This window comes from Chionomys nivalis, chromosome 1 (genome assembly GCF_950005125.1).
Source record: "Chionomys nivalis chromosome 1, mChiNiv1.1, whole genome shotgun sequence".
NCBI lineage: Eukaryota > Metazoa > Chordata > Mammalia > Rodentia > Cricetidae > Chionomys > Chionomys nivalis.
Window position 1 is genome coordinate 127224160 of NC_080086.1, and position 27869 is coordinate 127252028.

The 27869-nt window shown below is 41.5% G+C and overlaps 1 protein-coding gene across 1 annotated transcript in view; it reads right to left on the bottom strand.

The window, feature by feature from the left end:
* Nucleotides 1–220: 220 nt before the first annotated feature.
* Nucleotides 221–27869, bottom strand: part of Qpct (glutaminyl-peptide cyclotransferase) — a 29527-nt gene continuing 1878 nt past the window's right edge. Inside the window, exons 2-7 of the mRNA XM_057778588.1 lie at nucleotides 17329–17475; nucleotides 12518–12796; nucleotides 7055–7231; nucleotides 5148–5247; nucleotides 3479–3595; nucleotides 221–843 (exon numbers count right to left, since the gene is read on the bottom strand). Of these exons, the coding sequence (XP_057634571.1) occupies nucleotides 698–843; nucleotides 3479–3595; nucleotides 5148–5247; nucleotides 7055–7231; nucleotides 12518–12796; nucleotides 17329–17475 (966 nt within the window). The 3' untranslated portion in view covers nucleotides 221–697. The remainder of the gene's footprint in view (nucleotides 844–3478; nucleotides 3596–5147; nucleotides 5248–7054; nucleotides 7232–12517; nucleotides 12797–17328; nucleotides 17476–27869) is intronic.

A 27869-nucleotide genomic window follows, 5' to 3' on the forward strand; every position in this document is an offset into this window, starting at 1 on the left:
AAAAATATGTGCAATAAAAACTGAGACCAATTAAAGAGGCCTTAGTGATTCTGTTAATGCAACTGGACTTACCTTTTCATCCTTTTCCAACCGTTTTGTTACCCACTATGTATCATTTTTACAAAACAAATAAGCTGTAAAATACTAGAAAACTGGAATATTCATTAAAAAACACACTTTCTCATTTATGGACATGGAAAACAAACCCACTGTATAACATTTAATTCAGACTTTAATTTCCAAGAAATATACTCCACAAAGCTTTCTTGAAGAAATGTAAGAGCTGTCAAAATACATATCTGTATTGTATTACATAACACATTATATAAGCCACTATAACATAACATAGAAAACTACAGTTATATATTGTACACCATCATCATATTTAAGAAGTGTTTTGAAGTCTGATATTGATAAGTAATATAGAGTCATTTTAAAGTTTTCATTTAAAGAGTTTCAAAAGTTATTTATTTTTTATTTCTTTACATGTGCCTTTCTTGTCTCTAGATGAAAATTAATGAACAATCAAAGGCATCGTAGAATTCTATGGTTCATTGATCACATACTCATTCACCTACAGAATGGATCTGTAGGATAGAAATTTTAGTACAACATTTACCTGGAATCAGATTATTTAAATAACACCTTGACTTCTGAATTTGAAACAAAAGCAATTACCACAAACTAAATTCAAACACTACAAGTGAAGATATTCCAACACGAAGACCTGAATGATTTTGTTTAGATTGTCAATGGTTGACTCATTCAGATTTTCTTCATTATCATCCATGGTGTGCCAGACTTCCGGGAAGGGAGAAGCTATCAAGTGAAGAACCGGAACACCTGGTACGAGAGAAGCAACTTGTAAGTTGGTACCAATGTCCAGGGGGTTATCTAGAAAGTGATATTTGTGAGCAAAGCAAGCACCATATCTTATAAGACACTTGATAATTCATTGTCTTACATGGACATCTTTATGTCTTACTTCAAGATAGCTTTATGTCTTGAAGTATGAGTACTTTGAGGCTTGCCAAAAAAAGTCAATCGATCCTGTAAGGGATGCTAAGGCACGGACTGTCTGCAAGCTCTTGCTCTAGGAGTGAAAAGGAAAGACCTGGCCTATGTGGAGTTTACATCCTAATGGAGAAATAAGCAGGCACATGCAAGATACAGTCATAGGCAGTGTTAAAGCGTTTCAAAAGTAACTAAATGAGGGTTGGGGATAAGGATGGAGGGTGGGCAGGGGGACTGAATGAAGAGCTGTTTAAAGCCAGGGATGGCCTCTCCCAGAAGCCAACATTTAAATCAAGGGACAAACCCAAGAGAAAGCAAGCCAGGCAAATATCTAGGAATGAACACCTTTCCCAAGTGCAAAGGTCACAAGGCTTGTCCTGGTTAGGGAACAGCAAGAATCACAGGAAGAAGTGAGAAGGGAAGTGGGAGATGGTTTTGAAACAGAATCAGAAAATGGAAGTCCTTTTAGGTCACAGTAAATTTTCCATCTTACTCGATAAAACAGCAAACCATTGGAGCTTTAAAACAGTATTAGCATAATTTGATTTACATTTTAAAAAGATGATTCTATTTTATGTGCAAAAAAATTTGAGAGGCAATAGTAAAATTCAGAGACCAGTGGGGAGGCGACTTAAGAGTCACTGAGTTAATTTAGATTTTCACATCGAGACACAGGATGTCTTGCTTATCAACCAGGCCACATCAAAGTTATGCAAAGGACAAGAATATAACTTAACTTTATGAAAGCCAAGGAAGGGTGTCAGTAGTTCTAGGATTTCCTAAATCTATTATGAGTAGGGAGAAATAAAGACCTCATCAAGAATTTAGAACATCTTTCACAAGAAAAAAAAGAAGCCATGAATGATGATATAATGGCTGAATTAATTGATTTATTATGCTTAATGACTTATCACTTATAGATTGTCTCAAATCAGGGGAAATGGGAATTATTGTGTAAGTTTGGAGCTGTATATAAGGTTCAGCTTAGATATTGTCTTGAAGACTCAAATACTCATGCAAGATGTAGCAGTTGAACTCAGAGAAAGGGCAGAATTAAGGACAGCTCCAGCACTCTGACTTGAGCAGCTGGATAAATGTAGATTGTTTACCGAAAAGGGCAAGACTAGGAAAGGAACATTCCATGCCATTTATTCTTCCATGTCAATGAACAATAATGGGCTCTTTGATTTCATCTGATATCCAAAGAGAGAGGGTTGGTAAAGGGGAGGGGCTCTCTTTTTGTTTCGTTTTGTTTTGTCTGTATTTACTGTCTTTAATATTTTTCATACAATGTATTTTGATCATATTCTTTCCCCTTCCCTAGTATCCCCACCTCCCTACCCTCCCAATTTCATGTTCTTTCCCTGTCTCTAAAAAAAAAGAATCGCAATAAACCAAAAAGGGGGGGGCTAAAAATACCAAAACAAGCAAACAAAAACACTCACACACAAAAACATGGAGTCCATTTTTGTGTTGACCAATAGGGCCTACCTTGGAGTGCAGTTAATATATTCACTGTTACTGTTGGGAAAAAAAAAAGATTTTCCCTCGCCCAGCAGGTATGAATTGCAAACAGTTTCTCGGTTATGGGTGGGACTGTGTATATAATTATCTGGTAAGGGGACATTAATTTATTACAAGCTGCATCTGAATAGTATCCGATCAATAGAGGCCAGGTAAAGGTGTGTCTAGATGTGTCCGCATTATTTAATTTGGTTCAATTATCTAATGTCTATCTCGTAGATATATAACCAAAAGACACATGTTGGGCAAAAATCTCTTATAGCATAATATATATATTTTCTTTTAAAGATAAGATCTCATTCAAATTAATCTAATGACTACTTTACATCTTTATCATCTAAAGCTCAGTGAATATCAAAGATGAGGGGTGAAAAAGATGGAAAGACAGGGAGAGGATGGGGAGAATGGTGGGAAATGCAAGCATGACATAGCCGCTGGCAGTCCTGAAATCACATCCTGTGACCTTACAAGATCTTCATAAGATTGGGCCCACAACATCGTGTCATGGAAGATGGAAGGTCTCATGAGGTCTCACCCTTCTCAGAGGACTTCACATACTTCTAATGGTTGCTGGGGGAGGGAAAGACATCTATGTCAATGGTGTAGGCACTGGTAAGATGTCTGTGAATAGCCTCTTGTCTGCTCTCTTGTAAGCAACTCTAATGAAACCCACTGGGTAATTAAAATACATGGGAAAAGGGAAGAGAGTAACAAAAGAGGAAGGGGACAAGAGAGGGCAAAGGGAAATGAATATGATCAAACTCCACGAATACACATATGAAAATGTCATAATGAGGCGCACTATGTACAATTAACATACAATAATAAAAATAAAAAGGAATGTGTAAGTGACACTGTTTAAAAATTTCAAAATGCACATAAAAGATACAATAGGCACAGAAGGGAAAATGAACATGGACAATAATACACACACAGTTACCTTTTCTTAAAAATGGAATATGGTCATCTTGAATAATATTTCCATAACCAAAATTCTGGAAATACTTTCTCTCCAAAGAATGATCCTTGAGCAAACCCAGTTCATAGAGTTCTTGTTCTGCAGGCAACAATCAGACAGTAGGTGAACATCTAGTTTTATCTGATCAAGACTTAGAATGCATCCTCACTTAGGGAACTAGACATCTTATCACACAAGGAATTCTTCTGTAGACACATATCAGTAAACACAGCCACATCTGTGACAATAAGTGTCTAGACTTCACCTAGGTATATTATAGAGGAGATTGGAGACGAAGAGCCACACATGGCTCTGGCTTTGCTGGTGAGAACCTCTTTAAGGGTAGAATCTCAACAGAACAAGGGAGAAAATGAGAGTCAAAGGTGCTGGGAAAACTCAGGTGCAGATGTCAACTGGTCCAGACGGTGCATGGGGAATGCTTACAGAGGGATGCTGGGCTTAAAAGTGGGAGGGATATCAGAACAGAGTAGGATGAAAAATATCGACTGGCCACTCTGGGGAAAGACTACTGTGACCTCTGTCAGGGATTTCCAAAGTGTGGTTCCTGATCAGTGGCCTCAGCACCACCTGGGAATGACTTAGAGATGCAAATTAGCCGGGCGGTGGTGGCGCACGCCTTTAATCCCAGCACTTGGGAGGCAGAGGCAGGCGGATCTCTGTGAGTTCGAGACCAGCCTGGTCTACAAGAGCTAGTTCCAGGACAGGCTCCAAAACCACAGAGAAACCCTGTCTCGAAAAACCAAAAAAAAAAAAAAAAAAAGGAGATGCAAATTAGCCTGTACAACGTCAGAAAATTCTGGGGCACAGCCCTGTAATCTAGGCCTCAGCAAGCACTGGGGGATTCTGGTCCACTCTAACGTGTGAGAACCACTGACCTACACAACCTATGGCTCTTGTCATCTTGTAACATACAGCTCGTGTTGTACATGACCCATATGCCGTCTGTTACAAGATGGTAAGAGACCATGAGATTAGGAAACAAAGATAAAAGAACTCCCTAGGACAGCTCCTCATTTTCTGTGATGTTAAATTACAAAGGTAAAACTGTACCCACTAGGAAGCAAGCATGTGTAGTGGGATTTTTAAGAACGTTGAGAAAGCCCCAACTACCAACCAAAATAATATTCCTGTTTGTCAATATTTATATCTTTTTAACCATGGGGTACATTTTTTCTTATATAATTAAAGACATAGTTAAAGAGAATCCCGTGAAGGAGAACAGCACAATTGATTTTAATCTCAATAAAGTCAATCTATTGTTATGTGCATTTTGGAAGAAGAAATAAGGGAACACGTGGAGTTCTTGAAAATAAGGCAAAGGAAGAAAACAGGAGACCAAAAAGAGATGGGAAATTAAGTTAAATTCAAGAGATTCCTCTGGTATAATTTCTAAGATTCTATAAATGTAATGTTTTGATGTTCACATTTCAAAATAGAATTCCATGCAGGAAAATAAATCGGACCTGTTGACAAATTAGGAATAGTGAACTAATTGGTAGGGTAAGTCAGAAGTCAGCCAAGTGTTTTAAGCATTTAAAGAGTGCACTTAAATCACGAATTTTGAGTTTTAAAGAGTAGTGCTTGTCAGTAGGAAGACACAATATTTTGCTCTTTCATAACTGATGCTTACCAATTGCTTGGAGTCTACTAAACCATCTGGTAGTCTTGAGGAAAAAATTGGGAAATGTTGGATTTGCAGCTCCAATTAAATCTAATAAGACCAACAGATCCTAAGGGAGAAAAATATTACTTAATCACAGCTGCTACCGAAGCTTGTTTCAGGTCCATTAATAGAGAAGAACAGTAAAAACTAAACACCTTTAAGTACTTGAGAATCACACAGAGAGCTATATGAATGGACAACAGGTTTGATAATATTTTCTAACCACTATAGAGAACTCTTTAGGTCTTGCTTATGTAACATGGATAAATGGCAATACACCAAATGAGCATAACCAAAGACAGATTAGGACGGCAGATTTGATGTATATTTCATGAACTGAAAAAGAATACATTTGCTTTGCTTTAGGACGGGAGTTCAAGCATGTCTGATCTTCTATGTCATTATAATTAGGCGTTTAACTTTAATCTGTAATGATAGGGGTGTATGTGGACGGGAGCTATGACTCACGCAGCACGCAAGAAAAATTCCTCTAAAGGAAACTGTATACATCATGCTGCTGGATCGCCTTTCCCTTGTGTGGCAAGCCAGGCGCTCAGTTTAGCTAGTCTCTAAAGTCTCCCGATTATAGCCTTCCATATTAAGCCAATGTTCCTTAGCTTATTTGACTCATAAAATCAGCAAGCTTGACGACTCCCTGAAGGCCACATCTTAGATTAAATCTTCCTGATTTAGGTGAGTGAAATAATGTTCGGTTAACTACCTAGAGTGAAACCTGCCACATGCTGAGTAAATATTTTCAGACTTCACGATTCCTAAGACATCATATATACAAGTGACACATACATATACTCATATATAATTGATATACATATTCATTCATTTGGGGAAATGCTTGATTGAAATAGGACATATTCATGAGACTAGATAAGTTCCTGTCTGGGAAATAAATGGTCTTTTCCATCACTATGGATTATATATCTGGACCGATAAATAACTACTAATTATCTAGGTCTCCCCTCCTTTTCCTGCCCCCTGCTGAGCCATCAGGAACAAGTGAATGAGTGAGGTACTGACTACATGTCTTTGACCCATGGCAAGCTGCCAGTGTACCTGAGAAAGTCATGTTCGCACGAGGCGTGCTAGCGAAACTCTTAGATGGCACTGATTGTTCATGTGATTCCTAGGGTGAAGGCCAGCACCATGAGAAAGACTGGGAATGTGTACAGCAGAGTGGAAGGGTCAGGGAGAATGTGGAGAACACTGGGAGGAAGGAAATCCCAAGCACAGCACAAAGTTCTAAGCTGGGGTTGGTGGGTACTTATAACAAAATGAAGATCAAGTATGGGAAGAGAGTCTCAGAAGAGGATTTACTGGCAGGGCACAAAATGAGGATGAATTGAGGTTGGAGCTGGACCTACTACTTAGTAATAGCAGCAGAATTTTAAGGCATCCTTAAAATGTCTCTACCCTCCCATCAAAAATGCCAAATCAGCCTACCCCATCAAGGTGACCTTTCCTGCTGCAGTCACCATACTGCTTTAAGCGCATGGGAAGTTCCTCACTGTCCTTCTTGCTCCATCCCCTGCGATGCTCATTCTCCTCTGCCTGAAAAAGGCTTTCTCTCTCCACACCACACAGTACTTGGGGTGGGGCTGTGCTCGCAAACTGAATCTAATGATTCTTTAATCTGAATTTCACATCATTTTAATTAAGCTCAGCCAAACACAGCTTCTAACACAGAATCATTCTTTTTAGCTCTGGGATTCCTCAAAAATCCAATGCTTGCCAAGGAATGCTCTACAATAAACAGTGCTCTGAAGATTTCGTGGCACTTCTAAGTCTTTACTTGGTCTTAGAAGCCTTTTCTCTGGAGACACGGACAGAGTTATAGAGCCAAGGTAACTCAGACTAACCATGCCATGCAGTTGGTTGGTGCCTCTCGATCCAGGAGGGTGTGGGGTTGATGCCATCTTCTGGGCTAAGTGCCGAGACCCATACAGAGAATCTCGAGGAGACCAGTGAAGAAAAGCCTCTTCTCCATCAAAGAAAATTAGCTGGAGTGAGAGATCTGGCTTGGAACCAGAGACATCCTGGTAAAAAGTACAATTTGAAAAATAAAACAAAACCAACGGAAACTCTAACGCCAACCATTCACAGACTCCCAAACTATATTTAAAAAGCACTTAGTGAGGACATATTGACCTGGGGTTTCTTCGGAGGTATCTATGAACACTGTATCTCCAGGATGGGTTCATGGTGATCCTCATGGGAAAAAAAGGAGCAAAAATGCTACAGTCAATTAAAAACTCGCATTCTTTCCTAGTAACTGAGCAAAAAAATGTTCCATGAAAAAAGATGTCCAAGCAAGTGAAGATGTGCCAAAAGTTACTTCACACCACTTCCGTTCCAAACACCATCAAACCATGCAAATTCCACTCCTTCTAAAACTAAATGTCTTACATTTGGTCTTACTCCGTAGTGAATAGTTAGACTGTGGGGCTGCTCTAATGCACACGGCGGCATGCCACAGAACTCCTCTTCAGGTGCATGTGTGGCCGCAGCTGCAGCCTCTCCTGGGCTGCACCTCTTGGGCGAGTCCTACATCCTGTGACTGGGCACTGGGGCCTCTCTACAGGGCCACCACCTCCACAGCTCCCCAGAGGTTGGCTGAGGCTGCTGTAAAACCTGCACCACAGCTCCACGGCTTACTCCTCCTAATCCAGGTTGATCCCTCTCCTGGCGGCCAATGTTGATCCAAGGCCACTCCCTACTCGCTGACCTGAATGCTCATCAGATGAGGTTCCACCTCGGAATGTGCTTCCTGGGTACCCAACCTGGAACAACTGGGTACCTTCTTCTCACCTTACCGAAGTCTGAAATGTGTTACTGGATTTTAGTTCAGGAGTCTGTTGGTGTAGGGACACAAACAAAATAATTATAGTATTTTTCTTCAGAGCCTATACATTTGGTGAATTAGGAGAGATAAATACATAAGCGTGATATGTAATATGCCAAAGGGCTCGAGCATAAAACATTCATCCGCTAAAGATGGGGAGGAAGGAGAGATGAAGTCCTTGGGACATCAAGCAAGGCTTTGTGCGACAGTATTTGAGCAAACTAAAAAGATTTACATATTTTTATTGTCTGGCCATGACTCTCCTGTGCAGATCAATCCTTGGGTATTCAAATTCCCAAGTTCATTCTCACCGGAATCTCCAAATCCACTTAATCTCACCGCTTCACAGCTACACTACTAGAAGGACCCTATTTAGTCTATGTTTGGTCAAATTCTTGGTAATCATTCCAGTCCTTCCCTTATATATACTTCAATATTTCTCTCTCCATAGCCATATTTTCATGGAATAATAATAATAACATGGAGTACCATTCTCCACCTATTCTGTGCTTATTCTCAAGAGGCCGAACCTGGCCTGGACAAAATAAACAACCATGCCATTTGCTAGATTAGAATCTGAGAGCAGAAGCCAGGCAGTGGTGGCTCATTCTTTCCATCCCAGCACTTGGGAGACAGAGGCAGGTGGAGCTCCGTGAGTTCGAAGCCAGTCTGGTTTACAAAGTGAGTTCCAAGACAGCTAGGGCTGTTATACAATGAAACCTTGTCTCAGGATAAAAAAAAATCCATCATCAGAAATTTTGATGCAGCCTCTTGTGTTAACTGTAAGTTGTGTGTATTTTCTGGGTCCATCCACTCTCAACCCCAGTGTTTCACACTCTCCCTAACCTACAGTCCTTACAAAACCCATCCTCACTTCCCAGTGCTGGCCTTGATTTCTTCTTGCCAGTCCCATTAGACTCCAATCTCTCCACATAAGCAGTAAATTCCAACTGCTAGAGGGCACTGCTTTAGCAAATACTATCTCACCTACATCAAGTTTTCTGTCTTTGCTGGATACTGCTACAGGCGTACTACCTCCACTAACTGTTGACTTGGTCCCCTATTCATAGAAAAACTTGCCAGAAGAGTTCCATGTTTACACTGTCAGGATCCACTTTTTTTTTTTTTTTCAATCTCGTAATGCTGGGGATTGAACCGAGGCCCCACACGCGTGCAAGGCAAGGGCTTTACCAACTGAATCACGCTCCCAGGCTTTCCATGTGTTCTGTTCTTATTACAACTGTTCCCTCAGGCTTCCTATCCTCCAGCTACTAAAACTGGTCTTGTCAAGAACGCCTACAACCTGTACACTGCTAAACCCAAAGGTCAACTCTCAGTCTTCACCATTCTTGACCACATCCAGCATAACTGTTGCCCCATCCTGGGTTCAATTCTTCCATTTGCCTCCCAGGACATCACTTCCTCATCCCTCAATCAGGAGATGGAATTCAGTTCCTAAGCAGAGAGATTGGCGTCTAATGAGACTGGCAAGTGGAAATCAATGCCACTACTTGGGGGTGAGCCTGGGCGAGGTAAGAAACTACCAGTTACGGAAAGGAAGAGTGTGAAATACCAGGGCTGAGGGTGAGTGGACCCAGACAACACAGACTTTATTTTGTACAGACACACACTTCTCAGAACCTTTCTCTCTCTCTCTCCTTGGCATAGCCTAAACTGGCTGCTCACCTGCCCAGCCGCTCATCTCCTCTCTCACCTTTCACACCACCCTGGCGCCCACCTCTTCTTCTCCAGTACCTAGAACCCCAGGACTTCATCTTCTCTGGATTCCCGGATTTTTTTTTCTCCCACATTTTTGCTGGAGCAAATTTCGATAACACTTTTAAAATGAAACCATGCATAAGAGCAAATATTTTAAACACGTTAAAAAAAGTCTTTGTACTGTGATTTCATGTGGCAAATGATTATTTTTTTAAAAAAATTTAAGGCATAACGCCACTGTTTCCTAGCTTCCAAGATTCCTACTGAGAAGTCCAGCATCATTTTCATTCTTGCTACTTTTTATATGACCTGGGATGATCCCACAAAAGAACTCAATATTATTTTACTTTGGTTCTTTTTCTTCTTTCTAGAAAAAATATTTCATCTACTTGAGAATTCTATGTTCTTAGTGACTTTTTTGAATAATATTTTTAATTTCAAATTTCCTAGAGCGCTTTGCTATGACGTGATTATTCTGTTATTAAATACTCTTGTTTTGTTTCATGAATATAAACTCCCTTGTCTCTAAGGATTTTCAAGTAGTGTCAAGCTATCTTCTGCCCCTTGCACTATTCTGTTTCCTCCGACTTCATGTTTCAATTTGCATAATTAGCTTTTCTTGCTTTCTTCCACAGTGGAAACTGTTTGCCAATATCTGGCCACACCTGCTGTTCATTTGTATTGAAGAACACGGTACTAAAACATTCACTGGAGACAATTGGTTGGTTCTACCGCGGTCACTTCAGAACAATCTTGTGTTTCTTTGATGTTCTCATTTAAGATCGCCAAATGTCCCCCCTTGGCATCCCTTTCTATGGCTTCTGCATTCTCTGGAGAAGGAGCCTCCAGTCCTCTGTCTGCTGCTGGCTTTCTGATGCTAGAAATGGAAGACAGGCTGAAGACCTCACTGCTCAGCATGCTGGTCACCTGATCTCCTTGACTTCCCTGGGGATGGCACACACATACCCACCTCACATCCCTACCATCTCATTGCCGGAGACAAGTCAATAAAGACATCAACAGTCAAGGGACAAGGATGTGTCCCTGACAACAATGGGAGGCCACAGCAAAGGCACGAGGTACAAGATGTCAATATGTGATTGCTGTCCTGTTACAGGAGGTCGGTGGGAAGGGCTGCAGAGAGCTGGGACAATCATACCATCTGCCATCCGGACCACTTCCCACCACCACTTGCCCAATTCATGACAGCAAAAGAATGTACATCCCACAAATTCAGTCAGAATCAGCTGTAAACAAAGCTGATACAGTTTGCATTCGAAATTAACCCATTCTAACGATTGCTCCCACCACCCCTTACCTCCAATAGAGACAGTAGTTCAGAGAAGGCATACAGTGCCTAAAATAATTTCCTGGGGATCCCCATTCAACAATTCAGACATTTCTACTTCTTTTCTTTTTGCTATTACTGGTACTACTATTATAATGATCATTGCCTTTGTGGGGCAGCGTCTCTCTATGTAACCCCAGCTCATCTGGAACTTGCTATGTAGTCCAGGATGGCCTCCAAGTGATGCCAGCCCTCTTCCCTCAGCCTCACAAGAGCTGGGATTACAGGAATATACCACAACGCCCACCTTGGCCCTCCCTATTTCTCATACTAACCGCAGGTGTGTGCTATGTGGAAAGAAGGCTAAGTGGGTCAGCTAAGCAGAACTGTGTGCCAAGCAGAACTGTGCCTTCAAGTCGCATCTTGTTCACTCCGTGTCTTTCTGTTAGAATCGTCAGCATGAAAACTTAAAATGGCATGTCTGGTTATGGGTTCCCTCATCCATTGCTGGGATGGTTACAGTTCAAAGCAGGGCAGGGCAGTACAAAGGCATCATAGAAGGCTCAGAAAACAAAATAAAATGTGAAACAGGTATTGAAAGGGTATAAACAATCCTTGCTTTCTTCAAGTTCTGAATATCCAGCAAAAACAGAACCAAATATCTCTATTACTTCCATTACAAGATAAACCTTTTATTTCTTTACTCTCATTGTATCAAAGACTGGACCCGTCCTGAAGCCCAGGATAGCATTGGCTGCCCGTGAACAAAGCTTTTGTATTCTCTTCGTCATGTTTACTGTTATGAGCAGTATCAGAGTGAAAACGTCTCGTTTAGCACTTTCCCCCAATACACCCTTAAGAACACAGAAAAATAAATCTGAAATAAAATCTGAGAGTCCCAGAAGCGTTCTGAGCTCCAGGCATAACAAAAGCTCTGCTATGCTATGAAAAGCTAACCCTGATCCGCAGGTACAGCAAAAACACATTTCTGCCTTGTGCTTTGCATCTCCGTATGTCTGAATTACTCACAGGTTGGAGATCTCCCACCGCCCTCCCCCAACTCCAGAACCGCCCTCTCCCAGCAGAAAGTTGTGATGTTTTACGGCTGTGTAAACAAAGAATAAGCATAGTCCTCTATGAAACATAACCCGCATACCTAAGCCTGCTCCATCCTTCCTTCTACTTCATTATTTGCAAAGAAACAGTTGTGCTCAATTGGATTTCAGCTGTCAGTTAATGGACACACTGTCATCTGTCTGTGAATTACTGCCCATGGTAATATGGGCAGTATTACCATGCATGCGATCTTCCAAATACCACTCCTTCGATCTCTTATTTTTTTTAACAAATTATTTTAAAATGTACTCCAAAGCTTTGATTTCAAAATGACTTTTTCTCCAAAGATTCTAGAATTCACAGAATCGCTGCTGATTTGTTTTTCATCCTAGGAGTCAACAGAAAGAAAGCAGTTACCTTCAAGGAATGGAGTTTCTTGTCTAAGGCACGAGCAAGTTCCAACATCATTGCGCACGGCACAGCGGAATCAGTGGCTCCCACAAACACTCTGTTGTTCCATCGAGGGAAATATTTGGAGTCATAGTGGCAGGCAAGGACCAAGTGTCGTTTAGCTTCCGGGTTAAGAGTGCTGATGATATTCGAGAAGGACCGCTGCCCATAGGGTGTCTCACTCAAGAAGGTGTCGATTTCCACGACCCACTCGGCCTGAAGTCTCTGAATTCGCTTTATGATGTGCTGATGGAGACAGTGGTTTAAATCTGTTAGCTATGTCTCTAAAATGGTAGGTGATGCCTCCTTTGGTTATTGTCAGAAACAGAGTCTTACTCTATAGTCTTATAGGCTGGAATGAAGCTAAGTACCCTGGGCTAGCATGAAGTTCATGCTTCTTCCTCATCATTCCAAACTGGGATTACGGGCATACATGCCCTGCATGCTTACTGGCAGAAATAACATTAGTACTGGTTGTTATTTTAGTTCATAGCAATTGAAAGGGAGAGGCCAAGCTCCCTCACTCCTAACCTTTCGTCTACTTATCCATCCCACTCAGTTGTCAACACTCAGCAACACTAGCAATCTGCTGTAGATCTGTTTACCTCCCCTCTGCTAGATTACACAAACTTCACCAGAACAGGTACACATACATATTCAAAAGAGGGAAGGGGTGTTCTTTTGTAGGAAAAGTGGCTCACTTTACATAATATTCTACCCTTGCTTTGTCCCCTTAGCAATCTATTATGGTCGAGGGACAAATCCAGTTCAGCACTCCTAGAGACTACTTTGAACATTTGTAAGAATCTGGGGTAGTCTGAGAAGTTAAGCATATCAAATCTCTAAGCCTCCACCCTAAGCTCTCAAAGCTTTACAAACGGCAGGTCTGTGTACACATGTGCCAATACACAGAATTTGTGCTCCAAGTCCTACAGATGTTTGTGTGGGGTGAACACTAGTGGAAGATACCAGCACCCACCTGCTGAGGGTTGCAAAGTTTCCACGGCAACAGGTGGGTGGGGATATGGTCAGGCTCTGCCTAACGTAAGAATCAATAAGTAACTCTGACCCAAGTCTTTCTTCTGTATCCAAGCTATGTCCAGACCTGATTCTCTCTGCACTGCCTCCCAGCCACTCTGGGCCATCTGAGCAGCACAGTAACTGAGGCAGGAAGCAGGAAGTGGAGAAAGGAACAGCATACCAGGGACTGGAAGTGTCTTCTTTGAGAATCTAAAGTCTTATGGTGTGAGACGTGAGGGAGGAACTCATGGTTATTGCATTTTGCTTTTCCCCATCCTTATTTTTCCTTGGCCTCATTTCTCTCTTTATATTTCTTTATTCCCCCTCTAGTACTGTGTTTGTCTTTGGAAGGTACCTTATTAAACACATTTCTCAACCTCAGTCACAAATCAGACATTATAATAACTGACAATTTGTCCCACGGCTAACATCTAGGAAGGAGGGACACTGAGTTGATGAGCAAACAGCTCACAGTGGCTGGAAACAAATAGAGGGAATTTTTTTTCCTTCCAAAGAAACACAGGATTTTCTATTCCGGCCAAGTCTTGTGTGGCCTACAGCCTGCTGATGTGACACGATACACAGGCAGAAAGGGCTTTGGACAAACTAGAACAGGAAGCTTCCAAGGAGAGAGGAACTTACACAGAGGGCTGGAGGCTCTGAGACTCACCATCAGTCTTGAAGAAGCCAAATAAACAGAGGGATCCCTTTGGTCTGTGCAGCTGCTAAGTTAGTCTTTACCTTAAACAGTGTTTTGCATTTCTCCCCTTCCTTTCCACTATGACTCTACATGCTGTCCTTTCCCAAGTCATCAAAAGAAGCATTTAAAGCCTTTCACTTCACATTTACTTTGCTATTCCCCACAACTCCTATGCTCTGCTCTGCTCGCAGAGATCTGTTCTGCGGAGTAGCAGCTGGCTGTGACAGTAAATGTGGGTTAGTGTAGTGAGAATGTGTGAAAAGTCACATGACCTAGAACATCAGTTGTTGGACTAGAGAGAGAAATCACTGTGCATCTAAGATGAGTTTTTCCAAAGATGAAAATGAATTATCCTTAGACTTTGTACAACTCTGGAACATCTGGTGTCCAGATGACAAACCATTCCCGAAAATGGCTTCTTGACACCAATAGTAGCCTGAGAAATGAACTGGGATTTTAAAGTATCTGTTAAAGGTTATCTGTTAGCATTGTTTAGAAGCCTCACCCAGAACCTCACTTCTCATCTCAGTTAGCTATGACTTCTAACATCTATATGTATAGTAACATACACACAAAGAAAACCTCAGCAAGATCCCTGAAGGAACCTTTCTGCATGCAACATTTATATTTTTAGTTCTCTTAGTAACTAAGATGAAATTAGGATACTAATACTCATGGTGTTTTTCAACTTTCAGTTTTTTTTAGTCTCTATGTCTCCGCCAGAAGGCTGAAGGGAGTTCCCCCAACCACTGCTTTTATAACAATATTCCTAAGGTTTAAGCATCATTGTCTCCCTGACTCTAAGGGATCAAAGACTTGCCCTCCAGGAATGATGAAGAGAGAGGGCTGGTAGACTATTATTCGGCATTCTGACTCTGCTAAGCCAGCTCTCTAGTGGTGTGAGAAGTCCTTCTGAATATGTGTTATTTTTATTGGTTAATAAATAAAGTAGCTGCTTTCAGCCAATGAACATAGCCAGGCTGGAAGAGCAATATAGAGAGAGTAAGCAGAGTCAGCGAGAAGCCATGTATCTCCACTGGAGGCAGACACAAGCCGACAGCTGGAATCTTGCCGGTAGGCCATGAGCCTCGTGGTGAAATATAAAATAATGAAAATGGATTAAATTAAGATGTAAGAGCTAGCCAATAAGAAGCTAGAGTTAATAGGCCAAGCAGTGATTTAATTAATATAGTTTCTGTGTGGTTATTTCAGGGTTGAACAGCCGGGACTAAACAAGCGGCCTCATACAACACTCCAGTGCCTGAATATATATCTTTTAAATCATAACAATACCTGTGTATGCTGTTTATGCTGTATGTTCCATAGACAGAGCTTCAACAATGTTGCCTATTTTATGGCCTTCCAGAGTCCATAAACAAGGAATGTGGGCTTAAAGTATGCATATATGTATCTGAGCATAGACAGACTTCTGAACCAGCAGAGTGAGAAAATGCAGAAGGTGAAATCAAGAGAGTATCATAGCCGTGGATTGTTTTCTGATGAGGAGCTTTGGCAAACAAGAATTCGGAGCATTTAAGAAAATTCTTGTGGGGCAGAAGTTCATTTACCATTGATCTAATTTTTCCCAAACTTCCAGTGATAGAAAATCAAGCAGATCTGAGTTCAAATTGGTAGTACACACTTAACTGTAAATAATACATCCTAAGAGTGAGGCAGAAGGATTGTCTCAAGTTAAAGTCCATCCTGGGCTATATGGTAAGTTCTAGGCCAGCCTGAATTGAAGACAGTTACTGTGTATCAAAAAATATATATGAATAAAAAGAAAGGAAAGGAGGAAGTGAGGAAGGGAAGAATGAAAGTTAGCCATCTTAGTATCATCACCATCCTGCCACTGCCCGGCATCATCCATGGCTCTAATACTCACTTGATTTAAATTTTACATTTTCTTCCTCCATTGATTCAGAAGGCCATCGATCCTCAGATACACATATATGCCTTAAGGCTGAAAGAACTAAGTTCGTTAGGGTCTCAGTCGAGGAGCTACTCAAACGGAAAGCAGGAGACTAAAAAGCCAACAAACACGGTTGCCAAGGTTACACTTGGAGGACAGAAGCTACACCGTAGATAAGGAAGAGCTATGAGTTGGGTAAATGAAACAAGAGGCACAGCGGTCGTTGCCGAGGTTTTTGTCTAAGAAGTTGAGCAAGTAAAATATTCAGTAAGGGGCTTCGAGAGGCCAGTTTCGTTCTTCCCAAGCTCTCCCCCTGAATGGGATTAGTTCAAAAAAGCAGACATGGAGAGGTAGGATTTCACGTTGCTCAGGCACATTGACACAGCACAGAGAAGTTCAAGGTCTAGCCCCCTTTACGGCTTATTCTACCCTTTATGGCTGTGTCATCCAAACCGAAGCAATAAAATCAGTGAACCTAGGAACCAGTTTCGTGGGTCACCCTGAGCATTTCCTTCAGTTCACAAAATAGAACTTACAATATCCAAGTAAATTACAGATAATGACAATGAGTAATTTTCTAAAAACTCGTTACAGCTAAATATATTGCTATACATCTTTGTCTGTGAAATACACAATAGGCTTCTACTGTGGGTCAAAGTAAATATTTGAGAAGCTAAACTCTAGACAGAAGCTGATCGCTGTGCATAGCCACACACACATACACACACACACATTTCCCACAAGAGGAAAGAAACTAGCAGCTCAGTGACCCCCTCTTGCCTCAAAACTACTAAGCAAGCACTATAAAAAACTGTTGAAGTTTGGACTCTAGGGTCCACAAAAGTTGGTTAGCAAGCTAGGAATATGTTATTGAAGTGACCAAGAGTGGAGGAGTTAGTATCCTGTATTGTTGCTGCTATAGCCAAAATAGTGATTTCACATAGAAACTGATTTTCAGTGCATGGGTATCGCTCAACCCAGAACGGACATTTACTCTCCGATGTTCGACTTTCTTGACTACCTCTGCTAGTGAGTAATGAGATGTTGTATCCAGATATTACACAACTGAGAACTTTAGCCATCATCTTATCCCCCACAGTAAGGCAAAGCATTTAAAGCCTTTAGGAGAGTGAGCTATGTTCTTACCTGACGGGCAGAATAGCTTCCTGGTGATCCTGGATAGCGTTCTATCAGCAATGGTCTCAAGTCATTTTGCCACATTTCAGAAATACTGGTGCCTTCTGCAACTTGACGAAGGGATGAATAATTCAAATGTACTGGCTGATGGTGGTTCTGCAATTAAATAAAATGATTTAGATCAACTGCATATGATAAGACAACATGGTACATCTGTGATTTGTAGCCCTAAAATCACAAAATCAAAGGAATAAGGGTTATGTCATATGAAATAAAGGACTCAACTTAAAATGCTCCTTGAATCTTCCAGATTTGACAAGTTGTTTTAAAAACAAAATTGACAGTATGCTTTTATTGTGAGAACTTTTCACACACTTAAAACCTGTGCAACTTCAATGGTTTTTCTGGATAATTGCATTATAAAACTAAGGTGTAAAAGTAACAATTATGGGCTGGTGAGATGACTCAGTGGATAAGCACTTGCCAACGGGCATGAAGACCTGATTCTGTCTCTGGGACTCACATGGTGGAAGAAGAGAATCGATGCCAGCAAGGTGTCCTCTGATCTACACATACACACCATGGTACACACACACACATGCACACGCACACACATGCACACACATGCACATACATGCACATACATGCCCACATGTACATGCACGCATAGGCACACACATGCGTACATGCACACACGCACACACACCATGGTTTACATGGACATACACACATGATGGTATACATGTACATATACATGCACATCATGGTTTACATGTACACATACACATCATGTTATGCACATACACATATACCATGATACACACACATACACACACATACATATGCACACACATGCACATATACATGCACACACATGCACACTCACATATATGCACATACACGCACACACACACATCATGGTTTACATGTACATACACACATGATGGTATACATATACATACATAATGGTTTACATGTACACGTACACATCATGTTATGCACACACATGCACACACACCATGGTTTACATACACACACACACACCATGGTATACATGTACATATACACACACACATAATGGTTTATATGTACACACACATCATGTTATACACATACATGCACACACACCATGGTTTACATATACACACACATCATGGTATACATGTACATATACACACACATCATGATTCACATGTACACATACATATCATGTTATACACATGCATACACCCCCCATGGTTTACATATGCACATACTATGGTATACATGCACATACACATATACACATAAATAATTGTAATTTAAAAATTTTAGTAACAACTTGTGGGAGCTGCAGGCCTCTTCCCACAGCTCGGCTCCCAGCCGCCTGGCTAGCTTATGCCCCGAAATAACAACACACAAACTGTATTTTTTTAAACACTGTCTGGCCCATTATATCTAGCCTCTTCTTGGCTAATTCTCACGTATTAATTTAGCCCAGTTCTAATAATCTGTGTAGCACCCCAAGGTGCGCTTACCGGGAAGATTCTAGCCTACATCCATACTGGGTCAGAGCTTCATCGCGTCTGCCCTGGAGAGCAGAAGCATGGCGTCTTAGCTCACTTCCTCTTCCTCCCATCATTTTATTCTGTTTACTCCACCCACCTAAAGACTGGCCAATCAAATGGGCCAAGGTAGTTTCTTTATTAGCCAATGACCTTTCTCCATCAACAACTACATGTAGTACCAACACTTAGGAGTCAGAAACATGAAGAAAACAAGTTCAAGACCAGCCTAGCCTGTACAGAGGAACCCCATGTTAAAACACCACCATGACAAAAACAAAAAAGAACTATTATGAGACTGTTATCTGAAGAAAGCTTAATACTTAAAAAGCTGTTGACAGTAAAGAAATGCACTTTGCTAGTATGGCTCTTCTATGAAAGGCAGTGCATTATGGGTATTTCAGAACTGCCTGTCAGAAAAGTTGGAGGCCATCTATACAAACTCCATGACATCAGCCAGTTCTCCTAATGTATCACTCCCCAGAAAATACTGGTCAAAAGGTTTGTTCTAGAGCTACACTACCCACTAGACACGCATGACTAAAGACTTGAATTGTAGCTAGTGAGTTAAGATGTGCTTTAAGTGCGATAGACATACCAGATTTGAGGGTTTGGGTTTTTTTCTTGGTGGTGGCGTGATGTAGGAAGTCCTGTATACATGTTGCTTTTATTGATTAATGAATAAAGAAACTGTCTTTGCCTGTCATAGGGCAAAAGAGTAGAACTAGGCAGGGAAAACTAAACTGAATGCTGGGAGAAGGAATGTGGAGGTGGAGAAGCCATGTAGCCCCATCAGAGACAGACATCAGAACTTTACCCGGTAAGCCACAGACTTGTGGTAAACATAGATTAATGGAGGTGGGTTAATTTAAGATGTGAGTTAGCCAGAAATATACTTAAGTTATTAGCCAAACAGTATTTTGAATAATATGGTTTCTGTGTGATTATTTCAGGGCTGAGCAGCCAGGAACAAACAAGCAGGTTCCTTCTACAACAGTGGTGGTGCTTTGTTTTGTTGTTGGTGGTGGTGGTAGTGGTTTTCTTGTTTTCTTTTGTTTTGCTTTTGTTTTGATACAGTGTCTCACTATGTATTCTTAGCTGATCAGGAACTTATTATGTAGACCAGGCTGGCCTCCAATCCTTGGATTAAAGGTGTGCACTACTACACCTAACAAACATACCAGTTTTGAAGACATTCTGATTTTTAAAAAATTATCTCATTCATATTTTTTAGTTATGTACTGAAACAACTTTAACATACTATAAGTGAAATAACAGTTAAAATTAATTTCACCTTTTACCTTTTAACATAGTTGCTAGAACATTTTAAATTATATTCCTGGGGATTAAAGAGATTGTTCAGTGGTTAAGGGCACTGGCTGCTCTTCCACAGAACCTGGTTTTAATTCCCAGCACCTATATGGTGACTCACTCATACCCATATAAAACTTTACTCCTAAAGAAATTCAATGCCCTCTTCCTGTGTCTGTAGGCATAAGGCATGCACGTGGTACACAGACATACATGTGTCTGTAGGCATATGGCACATACATGATACACAGACATACATGTGTCTGTAGGCATATGGTACATACATGATACACAGACATACATGCAGACAAAATGCATATAAACATTGTGCTCACTAATTCTGTGTCCACTTGACACAGGCTATAGTTACCTGAGAGATGGGAACCTCAAGGGAGAAAATGCCTATAGGTAAATTTCATAGTGATTGATGGGTGGGCAGCCCATGGTGGGTGGTGCCATCCCTGACCTGGTGGTCCTGAGTTCTATAAGAAAACAGGCTGAGCAAGCCATAGAAAGCAAGCCAGTAAGCAGCTCCCTCCAAGGCTCTGCATCAGCTCCTGCCTCCGGGTTCCTGCCCTGTGTGAGTTCCTTTCCTGACCTCCCTCAGTGATGGACTGTTTGTTACCTGGAAGTGTAAGCTGAAGTAAGGCTGTTCCTCCCCAAGTTACTTTGGTCATGGCGTTTCATCAGAGCAGTAGTAACCCCCTAACTATGACACACATAAAATAAAATAAAATAAAAAGACTAGTCTTAAAAAAATGATGGTAGGGTGGGGGGACTGGGAGGAGAGAAGGGAGGGGAAATGCCAGGATTAAAATAAATAAATAAATTTATAAAATATAAAACTATATGCCTGCAATCTATTTCATTTTAAATTTCTCTCTCTCTCTCTCTCTCTCTCTCTCTCTCTCTCTCTCTCTCTCTCTCTCTGTATGTGTGTGTCTGTGTGCACACACGCACATGTGCACACGTATGTTGTATATATGGAGATCAGAAGACAATCTCAGGTGTTGATCCCCACCTTCCACCTTGTTTAAGACAGGGTCTCTTTGCTGGTTTTGTCCACTACATAGAACAGGCTTACTGACCAAAAGCTTCAGGGCTTTCCTGTCCCAGTCTCTCATCTCCCCGTAGGAATATTAGGATAACAGGCCCTCACACTACCCATCTAGCTTTTACAGGGGTTCTGGGAATTCTAACTCATGACCTCACACTTGTACAGTGAACACCACTGGGCCTTCTTCCTAGTCCTCAATATCTATTTCTATCAACCTGGACTCAGGGGATCAATGACATTCCTCTCAACCTGAGTTTATAACTGGATAACTGGATGAATAGGAGCTCCTTTAAATCATCAGCTAAATTACCTTAATATTCTATTAAGGTTTATAATACTCTTTATTACACTTATATAGTAAAATGAAACTTAAAAAGCTAAATAAACCTGATGTTCAAATATATATTCTGAATATGACTTACACACGCTGTATTTTCTTATGACATCAAAACTGATGAATCCGTCACTCATTGCAAGTTTATCAGGTGCACAGAGGAAAGAGGCACTCCTCCTCAAAGGGAAGTGAATGGTTGATCGAATGACTTCTTCCCTAATGAGAATGATGAGGGTGACATAAGGACATTGAGTCCTTTGAATTCCAAACAGAAATTGAGAGTGTTCTGGCCATCTCTCGGTGCCTTCCAGGATTAGTGTTAGTTGGATATGTCCAAATAATGACGCAGGTAAGTCACTCCATATGGACCACCCGTGCAGCTAGTGAGAACCTGTGGAATTAGAGACCTTGGCTGCCTCATTGCTTGTATCCCTCTGCACTTGTAGATGATCTGATATTACTCTCCAGTGTTTATCATGCAGAGAGCAAGGCTGTTTGAGCAGATATATTCTTTTAACTCAGCACCCACCACTAACTGTAACTCTGGCTGGGGTACTTAACCATAATGAGGCTCCACTTCTTAGTCTGCAAAATGGAGTTAATGCCTACATCCAAAGGGAATTTTAACTAGATGAGTGTGTATGTATGTATATATGTATACACACACATATCCTAGTAAACAGTCAATGTGCTTGTTTTCTCGTTCATACAGTAAAGAAGTATAGGATGTTAGACTGGGATAAGAGAGTTGGAGCTAATCTAGTCCAACCTCCTTGATATCCACCAGTGGACACTTAGGTTTGGAGAAACCAACTGTAGGCAGAGCTACAGGTAAATCCACGGAAAGCATCCTAGTGGGTGGGTTCCCAACCCAGTACTCATTCTGCTGCCTCATCTCTGCTCTTCCACTTTACTCTTGAATGTTGACACTGTCCCTAAATATATTAAGGTTTCTGGTTTTTTAATTGGGAATAATACATTCCCAAAGTATATTTCTGGGGGGCAGGGATATAATTCAGTGGGTAAAGGCACCTGCTGCCACATCTCAGGAACCTGAGTTCATTCTCCTGAACCACATGGTGAAAGAAGAAAACCATCTCTTGCATGTGGTCCTCTGACCTCCACACATATGTGGTAACACAATCACACACAGAGACACACACATTTGAAAGTATATTTCTTTCATATATCACTCGCAGGGATAAAAGATTCGACTAGAGACTTTACGTACATCTAAACTCATATGATGGCATAAAAGTAGAAACAAAACTGGGGAGCAAAGGGAACTAATAGATAGGTACAGAAGGAAAGGTTGCAGAGTGTGGGAGGTAGAATATGTTCGAAATGCCCTTAAGTAGCCCTACACACCAGACAAGTATATTTCCTAAACAAATTTGTTATTGAAGCCTTTAAACTCCTCAGTACTTCCAAGATCTAAACCCTCATGTTGAACAGCTCTTAAAGAAGAAAGCTGAAGCTAAGAGACAAAACAACTGAAATGTGAAGTGGGAACCAAAGAAATGGGGGAGAAGGGAAAATCTCCATGGTTGTTCCTTAACCACCCAAGAAAATCTGTCTACCTCTCTGACTGCCATGCAAGCCCCATGGTGTGCTGTTGGCTCCCATTCATTGCTTTGACTATCTAGCACTCAGTACCTAGGATCCAGTACCAAGCATCTAGTACTTAGCATCTAGTACCTAGCATCCAGGTACTTTTAGGTTCTATATTTAGGATCTTGGCATCCCAGCAGTACAATCTGCCCTTCACACTGTTTCCCTTCCTCTTCACCTTCAGCCTGAAGGCCACTTCTCAGGTGGTGTGCTCAATGTCTTTACTTCATATAAGTTACAAGCTCTAGGAGGACCAGAACTGTCTCCACCTAGAATTAAAAGGGCATGGTTCATATTAAGGACGCAAGTAGTTACTGGGTAATTTCAAGTAATGAACAGATAAACTAAGCGTTTTTCTAAAACTGTCTTGGCTATGAATGTGTGTTTCCATAGTAGAAAAGTAAAAATCACATCTCTGTCTTCATAAATGCTAATCCAGCTGATTGCATAAGCAGGTAGAAAAGCCAGAAGACACATGTGGCTGCCTGCTGCAAGGGGACAGGAGATGTCCTGCTTCCGGGTGATTACCTGTTTCGACGGGACAAGACATGTCCTGATTCCAAGTCTACCTGTTGCAAGGGGACAAGACATAGCCTAGTTCCATGTTTGGGAGCTTTATTTTAGTTTCTGCTTAATGTTCCCAACAGCTCAGATCTCATTGGCCCGGGGCAGTCACAGTGACAAATAAGAACTCCATGTCAAACTCTGTTTCCGGGACCAGCGAGAAGTCTCAGTGGCTAAAGGGGTCTGCTGCGAAGTCTGATGATCGGAGTCCAACCCCCAGATTCTATACTGTAGGAGAGAACTGATTCCAGCAACGTCCTTTGTCATGCCCTCCATATCACATAAATAAATGACTAGACATTTCTTATTCACACCCCTATTTCTATTCATTATCCATCGCTCCACCCTTTTGCACTCATTACAGATGGTTGTGAGCCACCATATGGGTGCTGGGAATGGAACTCTGGACCTTTGGAAGAGCAGCCAGTGCTCTTAACTGCTGAGCATCCACCCTAGAGTCAACCAAATCACAGTGGCCAGAGTTCTTCAATTCATGTCCACAGTGAAAAGAAATCAAAGTTATGCTTAATTACATGCTTCATAGACACTTTAAAAAGTCTCAAAAGACGTAAGAAAAGCAAGAATAAAATAAATATCCCTCCAGCATCTCTATATTGGTTCCTTCTCACATTGGTGTGGCACAATACCAAACAAAACAATTTAAGAAATGAAGGGTTCCATTTCCTCAGTTTGAAGGCCCTTGATGCATAGAAAGCATGGTGCCAGGAGCACATGAAACAGCAGGTCACAGTATAGCCATAGTCAGGAAGCAGAGGGAGGTAAACATTGTTACTTTGCTTGTTTGTTTGTTTGTTTGTTTGTTTGTTTGAGACAGGGTTTCTCTGTGTAGCCCTAGCTGTCTGTCCTGGAACTTGTTGTGTTGGCCTTGAACTCACAGAGATCCCCCTGCCTCTGCCTCCTGAGTGCTGGGTACTTTGCTTGTTTTTTATCTTTTCGTCCAGTCTAGGACTCTAGTGTGTGGAATGGTACTACCCACACTTAGGAAATGTCTTCCCACCTCAGTTAGCCCAATCTAGGAAGTCCCTGACAGACAGGCACGGAGATTTGTCTTCCAGGTGCTCGTGCATCCTGTTGAATTGAGGACCCGTGTTTAAGCATCACACCCTTGAACTGCAAAAGATGCTGTGTATGAAAGCAGGATGACAACTCTTAGTAGCCGATAGTGAGTTCAGCAGACAGACCCGTGGATGCTCCTGAACAGAGACTTTCAAGTACTCACCTGCTCTTCAATCTCCTGAGCTAAATCACAAAAATGGTTGACTTTTATAAGTGTGTTTCAATATAGAGACCCTTCCCCCTTCTTTCTGGGAGCAGACGCATCTGCAAAATCACGGAAATCACAAACTTACTCACTCTTGGAGAACACTGAAAGCAAAACAACCACAGTCAGTTATGCACGTCCCTTGATTCACCAAAAGCTCCCGCAGGAAAGCATACGGCTAGCATGTGCTAAACAGCACACCTTCAACCAATGTTCTCAACCTTCGGGGCTTGAATGACCTTTTCACAGGGGTTGCTTAAGACCATCAGAAAGCACAGATACTTACAATATGATTCATAGTAGTAGCAAAAATACAGTTATGAAGTTAAAATAACAAAAATAATTTCTATGGTTGGGGGTCACCACGACATGAGGAACTGTATTAAAAGGTCGCAACCTTGGGAAGGTTGAGGACCACTGAACTAAAGAAATCTTAGTCTGAGGACTCACTAGCTACAAAAACTTGTTTCAAAACAAGAATGAGTAAGAAGACAAAAATGGGAAGAACGGGTAGGCTTGGAGGACAGGAGCTGAACCCAACACAATATTGAAGCTGGGGGAGGTGCACACCTGCGACCTCAGCACTCAAGTGCCAGGGGCAGGAGAATCAGTACAAGCTTGAAGCCAGCCTGGTCAACACAGTGAGGTCCAACCCTATGACAGAGCTGCACAGTGATACTCTGTCCACAAACAAACAAAACAAAACAAAACCGCATTAAACCGAATGGCAAATGTAAACCCCAAGCTTATTCATGGTTTATTTCAACTGAAAGGTACTTCAACAATTTCTATTGGTGCCAACATTCTCAGAGGAACAAGGCTCTGTTACAGTCCTGGCCTTGTCTTTTCATCCAGGCAGAAAGGACAATGAAGTCTGCTCTAGGTGACAAGAATCTTTCAGCTAAAACAAACCTGTGAACCAGAGATCCTGAAACATCTCCCATCTAATCACGTGGTCCCAGGCCACAGAGTTCCATTACATAATTTGGACAGACGGCCTAGCTTGTGAGGGAGTGGAAGTTCCAAAACACTGAACATGAGGGGGATCTTTACAGAAAAACAGCCAGTTCAAGCTTCTATCTTTTGCAAGCCTTCCAGACTAAACGTTTGCTACCTGTAAGTTCCACTCCACCAGCACTTGGGAAACGTGTGGGAGCCACAGGCAGTAGAAACGCAGGGGAAAGGAGCTGGAAACTGACCAAGATCCTGCTTATTTGTCCAGTGGGAAGAGGTTTGCTTCTTAAAACCAGAACAGAAAGGAAACACAGCAAGTGAGGGACCAATCCCAGCTGCTCGTTTAGTAGTTATGTCTGTGTAAAACGGACGCCGTGACTCTTACCCACCAGACAGATTCCCAGATGAGAGTTGTCTTTCTCATCTACTAACACCCAGGTCCTCGCTGGCCTCTCTGTCCGTGCCTTGAAGTCGCCTGCTTCCAGACAAGTCACAGGGGTGGAAAAGTGGATGGGTAAGAACTGAGAGGATGAGGAAGGGGAAACCCTAAGGACTTGAAGAATGAGGTGCGGTCCAAAAGCACGTACAATGCTGCAGAGAGCAGTTAGCAGTTTCTGACAGCCTACTACGTTGCATCTCCGCTTTATTGACAGAGATTTGAGAGCAACCGCAACGTTCAAGGTGAAGAATTATCAACTTATGATGGTTTTGTAATCTATGCTTTCAGAAAATGTTATCAGCTTCAGTAAGATTCAGGGCGTGCTATCAATCATATTAAACTGTATGTATAATACAATATGAAACAAAATACTTACGTATATTTATTTTTTAAATGTATTGAGCTCTAAGGTAAGACAGCCACTGTTCTGTTGTGCATGTTCATTCTATCCTTATAATAACCTGAAATGTAGCCATTGTCACTCATCCCTATATGTGTGTGCGTGTCTGTGTGCATGTGCGCATGCACACACATAGAGGGGTAATAAAACACCCAAAAGATGAAAAGGAACTCTCTAAAGAATGAAAATGTTTATTTCCTTTTTAGAATACTTTTTTTTTGTATTTTTGGAGATTTTTAGAATGAGTACGTGTTACATTCACAACCGGGACACTTCAAGTGAAGCTGCACCCATTAGTTCCTTGAACCCAACATTCCTCTTAAAACACAGGAAGCTTTTCAACAGCCAGCAGCTGTAGTCTAAATGAGAATTAATTTGATGAGATTATCCTTCAGACAATTAAACCCAAAGAATGGGTCTGTAGTAAAGAACCAGGGCTGGCGTGGGGGAGGGTGGAATATGGGAACAGTCCTTCTAGATATACACCAACCTTCAGCCTCACAGTGACTTTAAAAATGGAGAAGAAAGGTCAAGGAACCAGAATCTGGGGTGGGGGAAAAACGATGCCCCAAACACACTCCCTGATTCTGAATGCCACTTAGGGTCTCCTTGGGCCAGAGAGATAGGATTAGGATTCAGGTTAGGATTAAGAAAGTTCTTTTTCTGTCCTCCAAACCACACTTCAACACACACCCACATACACTCCTGGGCTATCTAGATATACTGTTCCTCGGTCAGCCAATATTTGTCTACCTTAAGAGAGAGAGAAAGAAGGAGAGAGAGAGAGAAAAGGAACAGAGGAGAAGAGAGTTTAAGCCAGATTCTAACTCCTCAATTCACTAGTTTAACAATCCTGTTTCCTGGTCTCTAAATGGAGATAAACTCACTCTTCCACAGGGTACTGTGAAATTCAAGTGAGGAGGTTTTATATATCTGACTAAGGAACCTACATGTCAATACGGTTTAATATACATACATTGGCGGACCCAGCTGGGAGTGTAATCATCTGTAATGTTTCTAGGCTTCAAATCATTAAATCATGCTTCTAAACACA